This window comes from Amphiura filiformis, chromosome 12, assembly GCF_039555335.1.
Source record: "Amphiura filiformis chromosome 12, Afil_fr2py, whole genome shotgun sequence".
In the NCBI taxonomy this organism is placed as follows: domain Eukaryota; kingdom Metazoa; phylum Echinodermata; class Ophiuroidea; order Amphilepidida; family Amphiuridae; genus Amphiura; species Amphiura filiformis.
This window is the reverse complement of record NC_092639.1, coordinates 66,019,109-66,037,631: the sequence shown is the minus strand read 5'-3', so window position 1 is coordinate 66,037,631 and position 18,523 is coordinate 66,019,109. Positions and strand designations below refer to the sequence as shown.

Sequence of the window (18,523 nt, the reverse complement as noted above, 5' to 3'; positions counted from 1 at the left end):
ACTTTAAAAGACATAGGGCCCTCAAAATGCAACTTCGTCCACCCAGGACTAACTTAGGGGGGGGGTCCGAATTCCAAAAGTAAAAATAATTTTTGTCCATTTTTTGCCAGTCAGAGCCCTTTGGTAGGACATTACTCTTATCCCATACTGAGCCTATTACAATACTTTTTGCTGAGATATTACCCATGCAAAACTCCAATTGTACATTTTTTGTACATTTTGACCCCCCCTGAAAACCAATGTCAGACAATTTGCCCCACCATCAACTTCATTTGACAAATTGGGGGCATCAAAGTGCGCGTAAATAAATCATCCTTTTTTCTATGTAAAAATATTGTGGAAACAATTATAGTTCTGAAGCTATTAGGCCAAGTAAAACGTCCGGGTTTTTAAGGAGGAAGAAGTGGCTTTTTATTTTTTATTTTTTATCGCAAAATCGGTGTAAATACCCATAATTCGAGCTGTTTTAGCGTATACAATAATGCCTGGGAAAAGGAGGAGGCCTCTTTTTATTTGTTGTTCTGAGAGATATGCCCCATCTAACTATCACAAAACCTTATAAAAGTGTTTCTTGTATTTTTATTAGCAAGGCTATAGAAAGCATCTCTACTTCCTAGACATATGTTTTGAAAAGTTATAACTGAATTTCAAAAAATAAAAATAAATTTGAAGAAACCTCAAAAAAGGAAGCGGGAGGGGACGTGAAACATGTTTATTTTTTATTTGGCCTTATGCGTATTTATTACAGCTGCGTTACTTTTTGTGCAGACTTTATACCCGGACTTTAAGCTAACGTAAGAATTAAGATCGCAGTTAGAAAGAGAATTTGGTTTTGAACAATGGCTTATGATTGCGTTACACTTGGGTAACTTTGTTCATTTTGAATGAACAAAGCCGTCTAGTATCATGAATGACCTATTCAATGTTATTCAAATGATGTGAATTGAACCAGAAAACTGCCCGGTCTACCGTCTACATTATATTATCATGATTCTATGCGGTTCCTATGCAAATGTTTATTGGTAACAAATATCACTCCCAGGTTAGAAATACAGAAATACCGAGGTAAGTGGTGTATCTTTTCCTATTTTACCATGTTTACTCCCACTTCCCTGATGTATAAGCCTGTAATGCATGTATCAACATCAGCAATGTCCGTGCAATTAAGCTTACTCTGTAATTTGCTCGAGAACTCTAGCTTCGAATTTGCACACGATAGTTAGAATGTGAAGCTATCGGTGAGCAAATTCTTGGCTAGAGTTCTCGAGCAATCTGTAATATACTTCACAATGTGTTACACGATCATGTCGGTCGGTAAGTGAATAATTTGTTCTGGGACTGAATATGCGGACTAGTTACATCATATTTCTATGTACCTTTATTTGATAAGTTGCGATGTAAGTTTGTATAATTTCTTATAAGTCCTTGGCTGAAAAGTGAAATGAAATGCTGTAAGAAAATGTATGAAAACCTGCAATTTCAGATGTTTGGAATGTTTTGTTTTAAAATTTGAATAAAAAAATGAAAGCAATCCCCAACCAAGAAGAAAGATAATCATTGAGGAGGTTTGAGGCAAAATTTATGAGGAGAGAAGAAAGTGAAGGATATTGAGAAATAAATGGGGTTCGATGACTGGGGTTGGGAGTGAAACCCGAGGAACGAGGTGAGGGGGGATAGGGCCGGGAGTTAGGGGGCTTACGGGAGCGAAGGACGGGTTGAAAGTTTTGGAACGAATGATTAGAGAGATTGTGATGTTCCAAACGCAGCACGTGGACCGCACGTTTTTACGGTGTTAAATATTGCTAGTCTCGGTTCCAAACTGGATTGTCAGCTGGAATAAAGACTATAAATCTGATCTAATCTACTAGGTCGATAGAGGGAATAGTGATTGAAAAATTAACAGTAAGAGCAGGCTACTGAGAGTCTCTGCCTAATCAAACAGCCCGCTTTTGATTTTGACTAAAATTTTGACTTAACATTAACATGCTGCTTAAACTTAATTGTATTTTTGTGCACCCCAAATATTATAGTTGCCCAAAAACATATATTTTGGTAGATTAAAGATCACTACATCCATTTTCAAGACTTAACTTTCAAAATAAGACTTTTTCGTCCTGAAAATTGGGCGCGTTGCATGAACTTCGACATGAGGTAAAATCAGCATATTTCAACGTAGCATCTGCGTTTTATACTACGTTGGAATCCAAAATGGGAAATCGCAATGACATTTTTTGTACGCAAAGTATTACACACATTTCAATGGGCAATCTCTGCGTATGGACATCGCGTATAAATTATTTATTTTTTATATGAAGTTTTCATTGATTGAAAAAGGACTTTATGCCCTATGTAACACGATTACAATAACAATATTTGTTTTTTTTATTTCAGATGAATTCACATCTTATGATAAAGTGTTTTGTTGCATCATCTGTTATGTTCATTGGTTTTATGATTGGCTTGACGGCAACACAATACGAGACGCTTGTGGACAACGTAACTAGATTGACGAAACACGTCGAACCAAGAGATTCAAGCCATCGAAAGGTACAACAATCTAGGGTGTGTTAGTCTATGGGTACAACAATCCCTGGCAACAATCTAGTCTGTGTTAGTCTATGGGTACAACAATCCCCGGCAACAATCTAGTGTGTGTTAGTCTATGGGTACAACAATCCCCGGCAACAATCTAGTGTGTGTTAGTCTATGGGTACAACAATCCCCGGCAACAATCTAGTCTGTGTTAGTCTATGGGTACAACAATCCCCGGCAACAATCTAGTGTGTGTTAGTCTATGGGTACAACAATCCCCGGCCAACAATCTAGTCTGTGTTAGTCTATGGGTACAACAATCCCCGGCAACAATCTAGTGTGTGTTAGTCTATGGGTACAACAATCCCCGGCAACAATCTAGTCTGTGTTAGTCTATGGGTACAACAATCCCCGGCAACAATCTAGTGTGTGTTAGTCTATGGGTACAAAAATCCCCGGCCAACAATCTAGTCCACGACCAAGAAACCTTCGCTGATGGATACCCGTCCATATAAAATATAGAGAGCGTCAGACAGAAGTCTACTAGTTCAAGCGCCTCTAGCAAAAACAGGATACGTCAGTAAGACCGAAGGCCAAAACATCTTTTTTCCAAAGTTCACTCAAAAGATTTACAATTAATATACCCTGCTCTAATTCAAAAAGTAGTCAATTATTTAAATACTTTATATCATCTATATAGTATGATTGGTTAATGCTTTGACATACAAACCATTCCTATACAGTTTAATTTCTAATTACATACAAAATTTAAAATTACATAAAAAATAATTCATTGGTAGATCACCTTCGAGCCTTATTTCACCCTTATACAGATGAGCACTCCATAATAACTCTTAAAAGTGTCTCGGGAATTTTTTCTTGAGCTGCATATCTCCTTGTCTTAGGTACTAAGTATGTTTGTATACTTAGTTTTCCCGTATACCAATTATATCATTTATGTCATAAAGTTATAACATTACACTCTCAGAACATTGGTTAAAAAATTTAACCAACTTGGTTAAAATTTTAACCAACCATGTATTTACAGGTGAACAGCCCAACAGTTGGTTATATTGTTAACCAACCTGGGTTGGTTAACAATATAACCACAGGTTGGTTAAAAACATTGACCAACTACTGGTTAACATTACGGTAACCAACCAGTTGGGTAAAGCATGTTGGGCAAAATGGGCAAAATATAACCAATAGTTGGTTAAACACTATGAATGGGAAGTTCATTTCATTGTTCATATTTTAACCAATTGGAGACATTTGAAGGTAGGAAATTATATTATAAACATTTTATCGGGTATAACACTTAGTTTAAGTGTGTGCGAGGCCAGACTGTGAGCAAGACTTACGATGCTTTATCGACGACAGCTACCACCACAACCGGTAAGCTTAAGCTTAAGCTTACCGGTTGTGGTGGTGTACCGTGGATAAAATCGTATCTTACAATCTTCATAACATAATTGTTATACCTTCTATAATATAATTTCCTGCACCTTCAACAACAGATCTTGAAGACCCCGATCCACAGCTTTGCAGCAAGCCACTCATATCGGCCATCTTGTTTTCTGAAATGCATTTTTGCCCAACACAATGACCAATCACAGTTCGGAACACCATGTGACCATGGTTGGGCAAAACCATACTTTGCCCAACTTTATTGGCGGGAAAAGGATGTTTTTTTTACCAAGGTTGGTTAACTTTTAACCAACATTGTGTAAATACCATATTGACAGGTTTGACCAACCATGTATTAAACTGTATTTTGCCCAACTTCAAGAATCTTAACCATTGTTGGGCATTTTTTAACCAACTGTTTTCTGCCCATTCATTTTTTATCCAATGTTCTGAGAGTGTACTATTACTCGCAGCCAGCTGATCCTAGCTGCGAAGGTCAATTGTGGAATGTCCTGGGTGTTCACTTCTTAGCTGCAAGTCCTTGCGTGTTTGTTTAATGGTTTGTGGAATGATATGGGCCGTATGCGGCCCATACACTATCAAAATATCAATTGATCAATATTGGGGACCCTAGATGCAGGAGTGGATACAAAATCTTGCGCGTGTTCAATGGTTGATTTTGTATCCACTCTTGTATAGGGTCTTTGATATTGTGGGGATGCATGTGGCTCGGGGGGGGTCACTCCCATTGTGGCCTGTACACCATCCGCGATAATGAAAACGCGTAAAAGGGTAGTTTTTCGTGGATATACACGATACGCGCGTAACGTGTTTAGGGTGTCAAAAACATGAAAAATTGGAAAAAAGGGTATCAAAATTGCAATTCCTAATACGCGGAAATGAAATTTAGGGTATGAAATTTGATGCAAGGAATAAAATCCCTGTTTAGGGTATCGTTTTAGCCAAGGGTTAAATCCTTGTTTAGGGTGCTTTTCAAAAGTTGATTATCGCGGATGGTGTACAGGCCACAATGGAAGTGACCCCCTGGGGCATGTGGATCAACGTCTAGGCATTGTGTCTGAGTGTGCGTAACGCATTATAAATCACCGCGCTTTTTTTTCTTAATTTTTAAAAAATTTCCCAAACCCTTATTCTTTTCAGCAACCTAATATAATATTCATACTAGCTGATGACTTAGGATGGAATGACGTCAGTTATCACAACTCCAGCTGTGATATTCACACTCCGAATATCGACAGACTTGCTAAAGAAGGTGTACGTTTACAAAATTACTACGCCCAGGCAACTTGCTCGCCTAGTAGAGCTTCATTTATGACTGGTCTCTATCAGGTAAATATATAGTTTGATTATGTAGGGCTATAGCCCAGCACACACAAAGGGTTTTGTTGTTATCATGGTTATGTCGGGTTATAAAAAAGGGTATAAAAATTGTAATATAATGTCCAAAAACATTTTTGAAAACTTGATGCCAAAAATTATTTGCAAAAAAATATTTTACAATAACATTTTGACAACATTTGTTAAAATTTTGATACAGTTTAAAAAAATAAAATAAACGTTTTATAAACGTTTTTATGACCTATTATATAAACCCGACATTCAAATGTTTCAACAAAACCAAAAACGTTAATAACATTTTTAAAGGAAAATGGAAACTGGGTACCGATCACTTATTTACAGCCTACATATAAAGTCTGCACAAAAAAACCCTCAGCTGTTATAAACACGCCTATAGCTTCGGAACTAATAATTATTTTCACATTATTTTAACATAAAAAGAAGGATGGTTTATTTACGCGCACTTTGATACCTAATTTGTCCAATTTTGTTCAATATTAACAATGCAGCAGTGTTTTGGAAGAAATTTATATTTTTTTCTATTTGTATTGATTTTGAAGTGAGCGTGAAGATAATGGCGGGCTTTACGTGCTACCGTTCTGGCATAATAACCATTGATCGCTGTAAACTGCAACTTTTAAAATCGGGTATTTTTCTTTAAAAACACTACTGTGTTGTTAATATTGAACAACATTTGACAAATGTGGTATCAAAATGCGTGTAAATAATTCACCCTTCCCTCTATGTTAAAATATTGTGAAAACAATTATTAGTTCTGAAGCTATAGTCGTGTTTATAACAGCTGAGTTTCTTTTTGTGCAGACTTAATAATTATATAGCGAAATCAGCGGCAACAATAACTTGCTAATCATTACCGTTATCGTCGTCATCATCATCGTCATCATTGTTAACATCATCATCATTAGCGTCATCATCCTTGTCGTTGTGATCGTCAACGTCGATGTTATCATCATTGTCATCATTAGCATTATCGTCATCATCATAGTCATCATCCAACCTCATCATCATGATCATCTTCATAATCATCATCATCATCTTCATCTTCATCATCATCATCATCATCATCATCATCGTCATCGTCATCGTCATCATCATCATCATCATCATCGTCGTCGTTGTTGTCAATGTCATCTTTGTCGTCATCATCCTCATTGTCATCATTATTGTCATCGTCATCATCCTTGTCGTTGTCAACGTCAACGTCGACGTAATCATCATTATCATTGTCATCATTAGCATCATAGCCATCATCATCATCATCATCGTCATCATCATCATCATCGTCATCTCCACCATCGTCATCGTCATATCAAAGAAGCCTTGTCTGGTGCTGTTTTCAAAAAATTGCTTTTATTATTCATATCATTATGCTCTTGTCTTGCGAAATCAGCGGCAACAATCATGATCGTCGTTGTCAACATCATCATCATCATCATCATCATCATCATCATCATCATCATCATCATCATCATCATCATCATCATCATCATTGTCATCATTAGCATCATCGTCATCATCATTGCCGTTGTCACCGTCAACATTTCTTGAATCTCATTATTGTCCATTTTAATGATTTTGTTTTGTTAATTTTTAATGTTGCGTCTTGATCAATTATTTAATTTAATATTTTGTACTTTCAGAGTCGGCATGGCGTGGATAGGGCACTATCAGCCGCAGATGCTGGTTGCCTGCCTAGCAATCTAACAGTGTTGCCACAAGTATTGAAACGCCATGGATATACAACCCATCTAGTAGGTAAATGGCATTTGGGACATTCAAGACGAAATTGTTTGCCGAACCAAAGGGGATTCGACACATTTTTGGGTGAGTTAAATTACACAACTGAATCTTTGTTATTTCAATACCTCCCTTAACACGTACACACCAGTGACGTAGCCAGGACCTTTTCAGAGGGGCAAGATAACTTTCAAGAAGTGTGGGATGGAGGCAGACTGTGACAAAAATGGCCCAAAATAGTGTAAAAAGTCCAAAAATGTCCTACAAATCTTAAATATCAGGACGACCAGCATCGGGGATGGGGGTGGGGGTGAGGCGAGGGGTAGAGAGAGACAAGACTTCTCACAGGGATAAGCTGTCCTTTTGCTACGACACTCTGGTATTATACACTGTTAAAGAAAATGCTGCTATTAAATTATGACAGCTTTGGCAGCAACATCTGTACATTTTACAATATTCTTTCTCTCCGGTGTTTCTCCTATACTTTGGTTCCCCTCATTCTCCTTTCCCTTTCCCTCTTACCCCTTTCGCTTCTAATGTAGGTTTTCGTAACGGTGCACAGGATTATTATAGACATCACCATGGTAACCCTAGGCTCGCAAGAGACACAGGAGTCGAATACTTTGAAGGATTTGATTTTTGGGAGAATGAGACGGCTGCAGAGAGTTACACTGGACAATATGCGACACATATTTATGTAAAACGGGCAGAAGAAATCATGACACACCATGCTCAAAATGGGGTGAGAAATAGACTGGGAGCAAGCCCGGGATGAGTTGGTATTACTGGCTTTGCATTCTGTCATCAGGATTAAAAAACTTGTTTAGGTTCCTTTACTTTTGCTCCAAAATACATCCCAGCTGTTCTCACAATTAATGATCAAAGGTCAACACATGAATAAGTTTACATGTTGATACTTCGTAGTCAGGCCCGGATTTACCATATTTACCATAGCGTTTGATGGACCCGTAATCAACTAAGGTTGACGCACATTTGACATAGGAACGTCAATTGCATCCCCTTCCCGCCAATAGTGTTGATCAATGCCCTGTCGGCATCAACAGTAAGACCCCTCAACATTGATTGATATGGGAGGTGCATGGTGGCATAAATGGAGCCAACTATTAAATTTGTTGATTGCGGGTACATGGCCCGAGATCTCATGCTCTCTATGTTCTCTCATTACACAGCCGTGACGTCAGTCACGGCTGTGTCTTTTTTCTTACAGGTTCTTTCTTACCTAGCCGGGACACCGGCTAGGTCTTGTGATGCTATCGGATCTTTCTTCTTCTTTCTTCTTCTGGCAACAAATTTCAAAATGCTTCTTCTCTTACATGTTACATCCTACAATGACGTCACTTGCACATATGCATCGGCTATATCCAGTGTCTATAAGATGTTCACAAATTTAGGGTCAAAGGTCATTAAGGGGTCATTTCCGGTATAAAACCAAATATCTTCAAAATGCTTCTTCTGCCACAAATTACATAGTACGATGATGTCACTTACACATATGCATCAGCTATTACAGGTACACAAAAGTTATTCTCCGATTTTGGGTCAAAGGTCATTAAGGGGATCATTTCCGGTCTGAAAGCTAAAATATTCAAAAATCACTGTTTTTACAAAATACATAGCAGAGTGTTGTCATTAGCACACATGCATTGCTACTAACCAGGGTCTTTGGGGTGTCTACAGTTTTGGGGTCAAAGGTCATTAAGGGGTCACTTCCGTTCCAAATATGTTCATTTTTTTATATCTCAAAACGTAACCAGACCAGAGTGACATAAACTTCATATATGCATTAGTGTTACTCGATGTATGCACAGTATTTTTATTATTTTGGTCAAAGGTCATTTAGACGTCATTTCCGGTTTGAAGCTAAATAACTTCAAGAATTTCTATCTCCATAACTAAGCATAGTAGATTTTTTTATTTAAACTGTAACAATGCATTTTCTCGGTGTATATGAGGTTTTTTTATATTGGGGTCAAAGGTCATTAAGAAGGTCAAAACATCAAATTTGCACAAAAATGTTTAAAATTACGGAAAAGTAGCTGTATCTCAGCCTATGGAAGACGGATAAAGCCCCTACATGCTACAGTGATGCACCATTAATGGTGTGAGATGTCCATAATAGCCGGTCAAAGGTCAAACTTTAAGACGGGCATTTCCGGCCCCGGCTAGGTCCAGATCTGTAGCCAGATCTAGTTTCTTCTTTCTTCTTCTGTCAACCATTCCATTTGCTCTAGCACTCACATGCTTACATCGATTTTGACCTAACTTGGTCACAATGATCATTGACCATGCCCCTACATGTCACATGAAACTTGTGGGGTCAAAGGTCACGCAGGGGTCACAGAGGTTAAAAACGTGATTTCAACTAAAAATGCATCTTTTCCCACAACTTACGTAGGACAGCGACCCTACTTGCACACATGCATTGTTATTACCCAGTGTCTATGTGGTGTACACAGATTTGGGGTCAAAGGTCATTAAGAGGTCACTTCCGGTATAAAACGAAAAACCTTCAAAAATTTGTATTAGCTAAGTAAAACATAGCACAGTAACGGTATGTTCACATATGATCTGCAGTCACCCAATGTACATGTGGTATTTTTTTTATTTGGGGTCAAAGCTTATTAAGGGGTCACTTCCGGTATAAAAAGAAATGCCTTTAAAATGCATCTTCTTCCACAAATTATGTGGGACAGAGATGCCACTTGCACACATGCATTGTTATTACTCAGTGTCTATGGGGTGTACACAGATTTGGGGTCAAAGGTCATTAAGGGGTCACTTCCGGTATAAAACGAAATACCTTCAAAAATTTTTATTAGATAAGTAAAACATGGGACAGTAATGGTATGTTCACACATGATCTGCAGTCACCCAATGTATATGTGGTATTTTTTTATTTGGGGTCAAATCTCATTAAGGGGTCACTTCCGGTATAAAACGAAATACCTTTAAAATGCATCTTCTTCCACAGATTCTGTAGGACAGTGACGCCACTTGCACACATGCATTGTTATTATCCAGTGTCTATGGGGTGTACACAGATTTGGGGTCAAAGATCATTAAGGGGTCACTTCCGGTATAAAACGAAAATCTTGAAAATGCTTCTTCTTCTTCTACTAATTACGTTGGACAGTGACGCCACTTGCACACATGCATTGTTATAACACAGTGTCTATATGGTGTACACACATTTGGGGTCAAAGGTCAGTAAGGGGTTACTTCCGGTATAAAACGATATACCTTCAAAATATCCCTTCTGCCACAAAAAGCATAGCAAAGTGATGCCACGTGGACATGTGCATTGACATTAACCGATGTCTATGGGGTTTTCATATATTTTGGGGTCAAAGGTGATTAAGGGGTCACAACACGGCTGTGTTCGTGGTCTTAGACCACAGCTAAGTCTAGTGTTAACTTTTTTTCTGCCGGCTACAGGTCTTTATATGTTCTCATGCATGGGCGTCAATCCGGGGGGGGGGGGGGAGGGGCCGGGCCCCCACCTTTCGGTCTAGATATATAGACTAATACGGCACGATCTTGTCCCATATCTATATCCTTGTTATGGATCCCAGAATACGGGTATGAAATAGGCATAGCACAAACTTGTTTAGAATACAAGAAATCAAATCCCTGCTTAGGGTGTGAAAACAGGCGCATAATAAATGTTTAGGGTGTCTTTTAGCCAAGGGTTATATAAATCCTTGTTTAAGGTGCTTTCAAAAACTGATTCTTGCGGATAGTATACATGCAACAATGGAAGTGACACCCAGGGATACAACGTCTAAGTTTCAACCTAACCTGATTTTAAAGTAGAGGTTGGTTAAAATCAGGTTGAAATGTCCATACAACGTGATTTGAACCTAATTTCAACGTCGCGTCGAAATTTTGACGTATCAACACCGGGATACCAGAGATGTGTTATGGCAAGCATTTATGAGCAAAATAATCATCAATCTTGTTGTTATTTTCAGAAACCATTTTTCTTGTTTTTATCGCTATCTGCTGTCCATATGCCCGCTCAAGTACCAGAAAATTATATGGACCAGTATGAAGGACACATCACGGACCCGTTGAGGAAGATTTACGCGGGAATGACTTCATGTATGGATGAAGGAATTAAAAACGTCACAGACACATTGCAACGTTTGGATATTTGGAAGGACACTGTTGTTGTGTTTTCTTCAGGTAATAGTTACATTTAAGGCTACATGCTCTTTTTGGTTGAAAACATTAAAGTAATCTTTTCCCACAACTAAATATCATAGTCAGGAAATTAATGATGCATCTGGTAGCTTCGATCATAACTTTTATTATACTTAGTTGCAATTATCCCAGATAATTCTTGATTTGTTTTTACAGAGTCTTGAATTGGCGATGTTTTTGATCAAAAAACATCACTCGGTGTATTTTGAAACGCGAGGCTTTAACTCTTCTCAAATTAGCCCCAAATCATAATTTATTTTATGCACGTGTAGCAAACACCAATGGGAATAATTGGACGTTGTTTGCGGAGCCTAAATTTGGTTTGATTTTATTTCACAATAATTCTAAGGTGAGAATTTTGACCTGACATTTCCTTTTTGGATTTCCAATTTAAATTAATTGATATGTGATATTTTGAATAAATAAAGAGTACGCTTACCTTTCTGCAACACTTCCCGGTATCATTAAGCATCTGCTGATAGCCAACATTTTAGCTGAAAACAGTCCCTTCCTATCATTTTTGAACAAAATATGGTTCAAAAGTGCGTACACTACGCGTTTACTGGCGCAGCGAGGTAATGAAGAGAGCTATTTACGGTGGGGTATCTATTGTAAGCTATAGGGTAGGCCTATAGTATACATGTATCTTCCCGCAAGTGACAAGATGTGTCAAGCAGGTGCATACATAAGGGCGGTATATTCAAACGCTATTGTCTGGATCATTGAGTATCGATTGCGCACGTATACATGCAACACGGATGTGTGTGGTCCTCCCCAGGTTTTGACATGAATTACAAATGACGTCGTGAATGACCCAGCGTTTTCATTTTATTATTACTAAATTAATCGTCGTTTATCACGAGTCCTAAGAGTCGTACCAGTTCAATTCATCAAAATTAATTTGTATTAAATGAAAACAAACAGACAAGTAGAGTCATATGTCTTTCTACATGTTCTATGACCGTATTCCTACCAAAATCTGATTTTCAATACACTACAAACGTGTTGATATGTATATCTTTGAAAATCGCCGAATGTTAACCACAGTCACCGTGGCACAGTAGGCATCTTTAGCATTCATAGTGAAATTGGCAGTGGTTCGAACCCCGGTGAAAATTTTAGTATTTTTCATTCTTTTTACTAATGCGCTGTGCCGTTTTTCAAACACGCACCTGAATGAAATTGATGTGCAAGTACCCTTAAGGGGGTACTACACCTCCGGCAAGGTCTATGTATATTATATGGGGCAAGGAACTCAACTACTGCACTGAAAATTCAGCAACTCAAGGCAGGTAGTTATTGATTTATTGATCAAATATTGGGTTTCCCTCGTTTTTGACTGTAACTCCACAACTGTTGTCTGCGCTGAAATAAATTTCCAGTGCAGTAGTTGTAGTCCTTGCCCGTATAATATACATATCATACTTGTCTGTTTTTGTCATCAATGCTCTATAATTATTGAGAATAAAAATTCCCTTTAAAGGGAAAGCCAGCTTCAATGCAGAAGATGCCTTGTAATTAGTTTGGGTGGTGGCATTTTTAGGATCACTCTTTTTATGATCCATCATGTTTCATGACAGTCCACCAAACCATCAATGATGAGAACATGCACACAGAAACAGCAAACCAAACAACTCCTATAACTTCCTGTCAATTAATTACTCCAAATTGTTCTGTCTTTTTGTCTTTTCTGCCTTTTAGGCTACCCTTAGCTCAATATTAATATAAAGAAATGCAGTTTTTAGTTAATTGGCTAAAAACTGCCATCCTACTTGCCTTATACATGCACATTAATTTTATATTAATTCGCAATTTATACTTAATATAGCACATTATAAAATGTATAAAGACTGATATTGTTCAATTATAATAGGCCTATTGTATATAAATTATACCCATATCAAAAATAGGCCCTGAAATTGCATCGAATTTTTCCCGTTGAAAAGACAAAACTGATGTTTAAGATATAAATTATTTCATAAATGACATTTTGAGTCATTTTTATGCATAAAACGATACAGATTATAGGATATTTTTACTTTGACTTTTACGTCCATAAAGGTTTTAATCATGTTATCAATACACTCACATCTCATGCTGTGCTGATCTCCAGGAGGTCTGCGAACGTAAATCTAAGAACGCCTGATAACAAGGATTCTATAATTTTCTTTCGTTGATATGCTGTGGAAACTATTATAGGCCTGGCATGAACTTTTAATGTCATATTTCCTTCAAACCATAACTTTTGAAATTCTCACTCGTTTTCATTCGTTGAAACGGCAAAACATACTTTCTTTTTCTTACAAATCCAATAACAGGTCTATTATATATTTTCACCATAAAAAGTTCCGCAAAGTAATTCAAACCAATGCTAGTACCCCGTAATCTCTTTAGCAAACAAAGACGATCTCCGAATTAGATCATAGCCAGCTAACGCTGGCGAAAATGCAAAAATAGGCACAAAATTGGGCAGCGGTGTAGAACCCCCTTAAGCATGACAGAGTTCATGGGTCAAGACGACGACCTCGCGTGAAGATATCCGAATCCGCTAGATGACAAAGACTTCACACAGCCAGTTCCGATCAGAGTACAATGTGCCTTTGGCACCCGGGGAACGGGACATTAGAAAAAATAATGTGCATTGGGAGGAAAATGTGAAGAGGAAACCTATAAAAAGCAATTTTTCCACGATCATGCTCAATTCTATTTATCTCAGTAGGCCTACATCGCTTATCGGAAGTTTTTTTGGTCATGCAAAGGGATTTTTTTTCTTTCCCCTTTCATAAGCTTTCAGCCCCCACCTAGAAGTCAAATGTTTGTTTGTTTACCCAGGTTGGTCCGTGAGGGACACATGCTAATCCATGGGAAATCCATGGACCGTTCCAAGCTCATACTAAAAAAAAAGCACAAGCCTGGATATAATGCATGCTGGCCTAGATAGATTTGATAAACAAATCAAGAAATGGAAGAAAATAGCAAGGAAAAGGAGAAAGGAGAGAAGGCCACTCTCAAACACAATTGTACAATTTTACTCTAAATTAGCCCTTACTTGAGAAAGGAAACTGGAAATCCAATCTCAAGCCCCGATGCAAAGGCTTGATGGTGCGTTCTTTATCATCTTTGTCCATTTCAGATAACGGAGGAGCCCCAAAGGGACATGGCAGCAACCTGCCTCTGCTGGGGCATAAAGGGAATTATTTTGAGGGTGGCATACGAGTTGCTGCTTTCGTTAATAGTCCACTTCTCTCCAAGCAAGTACAAGGTACCGAATATACAGGATTAATGGGCATTGCCGATTGGCTCCCAACATTCGTAGAAGGAATGGCGGGAGGTTCAAAGGACCACTCAATAGACGGTTTCAATATGTGGGACTCCATAAGGTAGGGCTATTATAAAGTATTGCATATTTTCATTTGGTAAGGTAGCTATAAAGCCTATAACTCGGATGATGCCGTATGTGTAAGACACATAAAAATAAAAACTGCAGAAATACTCGTATGTCACGACCAAGATCTTTACAAGTCAAGAGTTTCGGACTAGCGCTGGTTTGTTAGATTCAGACTAGCGCAGTGTCGGACTGAAGGAGTGTTTTCCAGATTCGGACTAGCGCAGTGGTTTTCAGTTTTAGACTAGCGCCGTGGTTTTCATTGTGGGACTAGCGGCGTGTCGGACTGGCAGACGGACTATATAGCGGCGTGTATTTAACACTCTTTATGAGCAAAAGTGTTATTTTCAAATGTTTAAACACATTTGATACAACAATTTTTGAACACATAAACACTTCCCAGAAAGCGTCAGACGTTAGAAAGGTGTTCAAAAGTAAAACAGCGAAATTTTTGTTTTTCTCATAAATTTAACCGTATATTAGAAAACTTCAATTAGAAAAATTAGAAAAAATGCAATGCCACATTAACTACACCACTGTCATTAAAAATGTGATAATTGATGACGACGATGACGACAGAAGGAGTTTTTTCTTTTAAATTATCCTTTCAAAAGGTTATTTTAGTTATTTATAAAAGTGATGTAGTTTTGATTATGACATTTAAAACAGAAAGGTGTTCCTGTCCACCCGCTCCATTCCCAGAAAACTTGTGGAAAACAATCAAACAATTCTTGTTGGCGTTGTTATCATATTGGAGTAAAACAGGTGTTCATATGTATTATTAATGTGTATTGTATTTACAGATATGGAATCCCGTCTCCAAGAAAGGAGTATGTCCATGCCGTAGGGGGAAACTGTGATTGGAAGCACGGCGACGGACCTCTTACAATGTATGGAACAATAAGAGTCGGTGATTGGAAACTATTTATAGGCACTATGGGTAAGCGTCACACACCTCCATTGAATTATGTACAGTTATTTGGCAGTACATTAGGAGTAACACTTGATTAGATATAGAGAGAGTTAGAGTGAAAACAAAAAAACCATTTCAATCTATTATTTAGATTGATTTCTATATATGCATTTCATCTTGTCAAAACCAATTATGTTTACTGACCTGACAGTTTCGACCATCTTGGGCGATGGCCATCTTCAGAATGATGTTTTTTATCCACCTTCTCACATCAGCAGAGATGACCATCTCTGAAGATGGCCATCGCCCAAGATGGTCGAAACTGTCAGGTCAGTAAACACAGTTGGTTTTGACATGATGAAATGTATATTTATGAGTTCCTACAACCTAATGAACCTCTTCACGAATAGATTAATTCCTATCATCAATCGTTAAAAAAATTGACATATTTCAATCGGTCAATTTAAGAGAGAACGTATACAACACGGGGACTTGCTGCTAAGAAGCGCACTCCCTAGACATTCCACAATTACCCTTCGCAGCCAGGATCAGCTCCCCTCGTTTCGTACGGGTTATAACGAGACAAGTAGCAGTAAGTTCCTTGTCCAGCAGAATTTCAAGCTAACTCAATTTTCACACAAGCGCGTATTAACTACCGCCGGGGTTCGAACTAGTTATAGTCGAACGCCTTATTTATTGAGATAATTATTGAACTCACACTATTATGAAGAACTACTCCTTCACCCGTGCTCCTCCACGGCAACTAGATCCTCATGCAGCATCGTTGCGATCGACAACTATGAAACACAAAGTAATTGTATCATTAATTAACTTAAAATAGTCATAGCGCCTGCAGCATTATTTCCCAATTCCATAATTTTATATTTTCTGTCTTTATCAATATTTACTCTGTCTTTTCCCCTAACCTCCTATAGGTCAGGTAGCATGGCTTAACAAGACACCAACTACCAAGGACAGTTTACTGCAATGTTCACAATCCTCATCACGTCTTTATAACATGCGACTGGATCCCTACGAGACAAGCAATCAATATCAGAAAGAACATAAAATATACACGACGCTTCTTAAAAGATTGAAATATCATTGTCGACGGAAAGTACAATATTTACCACAAATTGAGCGAAAAGAAGCCAACCCACGATTAAGACAAGGTGTGTATACTCCTTGGTTAGATGACTGGGACGAATTAGAGTGGCATCCAACCAGTGAGGACGTCGATTTATTTAATGCACGTTATATTACATGGGAGAGATTTTGCGACACCACAAGACACACAGAAAACGATAATAGCACGTCGACATGACGATATAAATTATAAACCAGGAAAATGTAAAAATACACAAAGTTGAACGAGAACTATTAACTATGATACACCATTCAAAATACTTTCGATAATCGAGCTCAAATGAGATCGAAAATTGTAGGTTAAGCGCATGCACATTCTGTATTTCTTATGAATTTGTTTTGTATGGCAGTACATGACTGAGAAAGAGATTAAACATAGTTGGTCTTTTTAACAGTCATTTGTCATGGGTTTGTTTTACATATGTCAGTAACTGACTGAGAAAGAGATTACATGAGAGTGAAAACATAATGCATTGCGAGTCAAGCCACAGAGCATACCATGAGAGGACACTTGGCTCATTTGCATGGCAGTCGGACTCTCCATTGTATTTGTTCATTTGTGTATGGAGAGCAATGGCGATCCTTCATTGTATTTGTTCATTTGTGTATGGAGAGCCATTCTTGGAGCCCATAGGACTCAGGCTAGGTCCTCAGGTAGAGTCAGACGCTGATGTACTAGAAACGCCTATTCTTAAATCCGCGTTTATTCAATGTTAGCCTAAATTTGTATTGCCCGGCGGCCCCGGGCAATGGAAAAACCTGAATTTGCTACATAAAAAGAAATGAAAATTTAAAAAAGTCGGGTTCCACCTGAGTACATATTAAATGGGTGTAGAAATTGTTCTCAAAATATTAATTAATTTAGACAAACATACGGGATATAATGAACCTTTGACATGACGCCATGATGACATGATTTTATTAGTCGTTTTATATTTCACCTATACCGTGTGTCATAATTCCAATATTTGTAATTTTATATAAGAACTAATATTTTGCATCATAAATGCGCAGTCCATATGCACAAACGGATACTAATCTTCAAGATATTTAAGTTTTTGAAGACTTAAATAACATGTCACTAAGCAGGTCATAGGTGCTGGCCTTGTCCTATTGTACTTGTTCATTTGTGCACTGTTAGAAAAAAACCTGTATTTTACCGGTAAAATACCGGCGTCCCAGCTGCCAGTGTTTTACCGGTAAAATACAGCAACCGTAAACAAGAATTGACCGTTAATTGAACAATTCGTTTGATTTTTTAACGGATGCTGTATTTTACCGGTAAAATACTGGCAGCTGGGACGCCGGTATTTTACCGGTAAAATACAGCAACCATAAACAAGAATTGACCGTTAATTGAACAATTCGTTTGATTTTTTAACGGTTGTACGTTTTCTCCTAAAAACCGGGTTTTTTCCTTCGTGCCCGTTACTGGTAAATTAACAGTGGAATAATGCAATAATACGACTTTTAACGTTTTTTAAGAGGTCCTTATATTCTAATAACAACGTTAATTAACGATAACAGTGTTATTTTATGGTACTTTCTACATAAATGACCCGTTATTTGGAGTATCTGGGCAGTATAAATGCCATCTTCAGCCGTAATATAACACTATACTATCTCTTAATTAACAACATTTTAGGTAAAATGACGCTTGACAATGTCAACAAACGATGTATTAATGTTATTTAACAGTTGGCGTGAACATACATGATAGATGTTATTTTACTGAGATCGTGTATAATTTCAGTTCTACTGTAAATAAACGTGGCAGAATGTTATTCCATAGTAAAATT

The 18,523-nt window shown here is 37.8% G+C and overlaps 1 protein-coding gene across 1 annotated transcript; it reads left to right on the top strand.

Moving 5' to 3' along the window:
* Window positions 1-953: 953 nt before the first annotated feature.
* On the top strand, window positions 954-17,169 carry LOC140165467 (arylsulfatase B-like). The gene is made up of 9 exons (XM_072188760.1): window positions 954-1,065; window positions 2,392-2,547; window positions 5,101-5,289; window positions 6,960-7,143; window positions 7,599-7,798; window positions 11,049-11,262; window positions 14,414-14,660; window positions 15,469-15,605; window positions 16,514-17,169. Exons 2-9 carry the CDS (start codon window positions 2,392-2,394, stop codon window positions 16,900-16,902), a joined length of 1,716 nt encoding a protein of 571 aa, XP_072044861.1. The 5' UTR covers window positions 954-1,065; the 3' UTR covers window positions 16,903-17,169.
* Window positions 17,170-18,523: the final 1,354 nt, after the last annotated feature.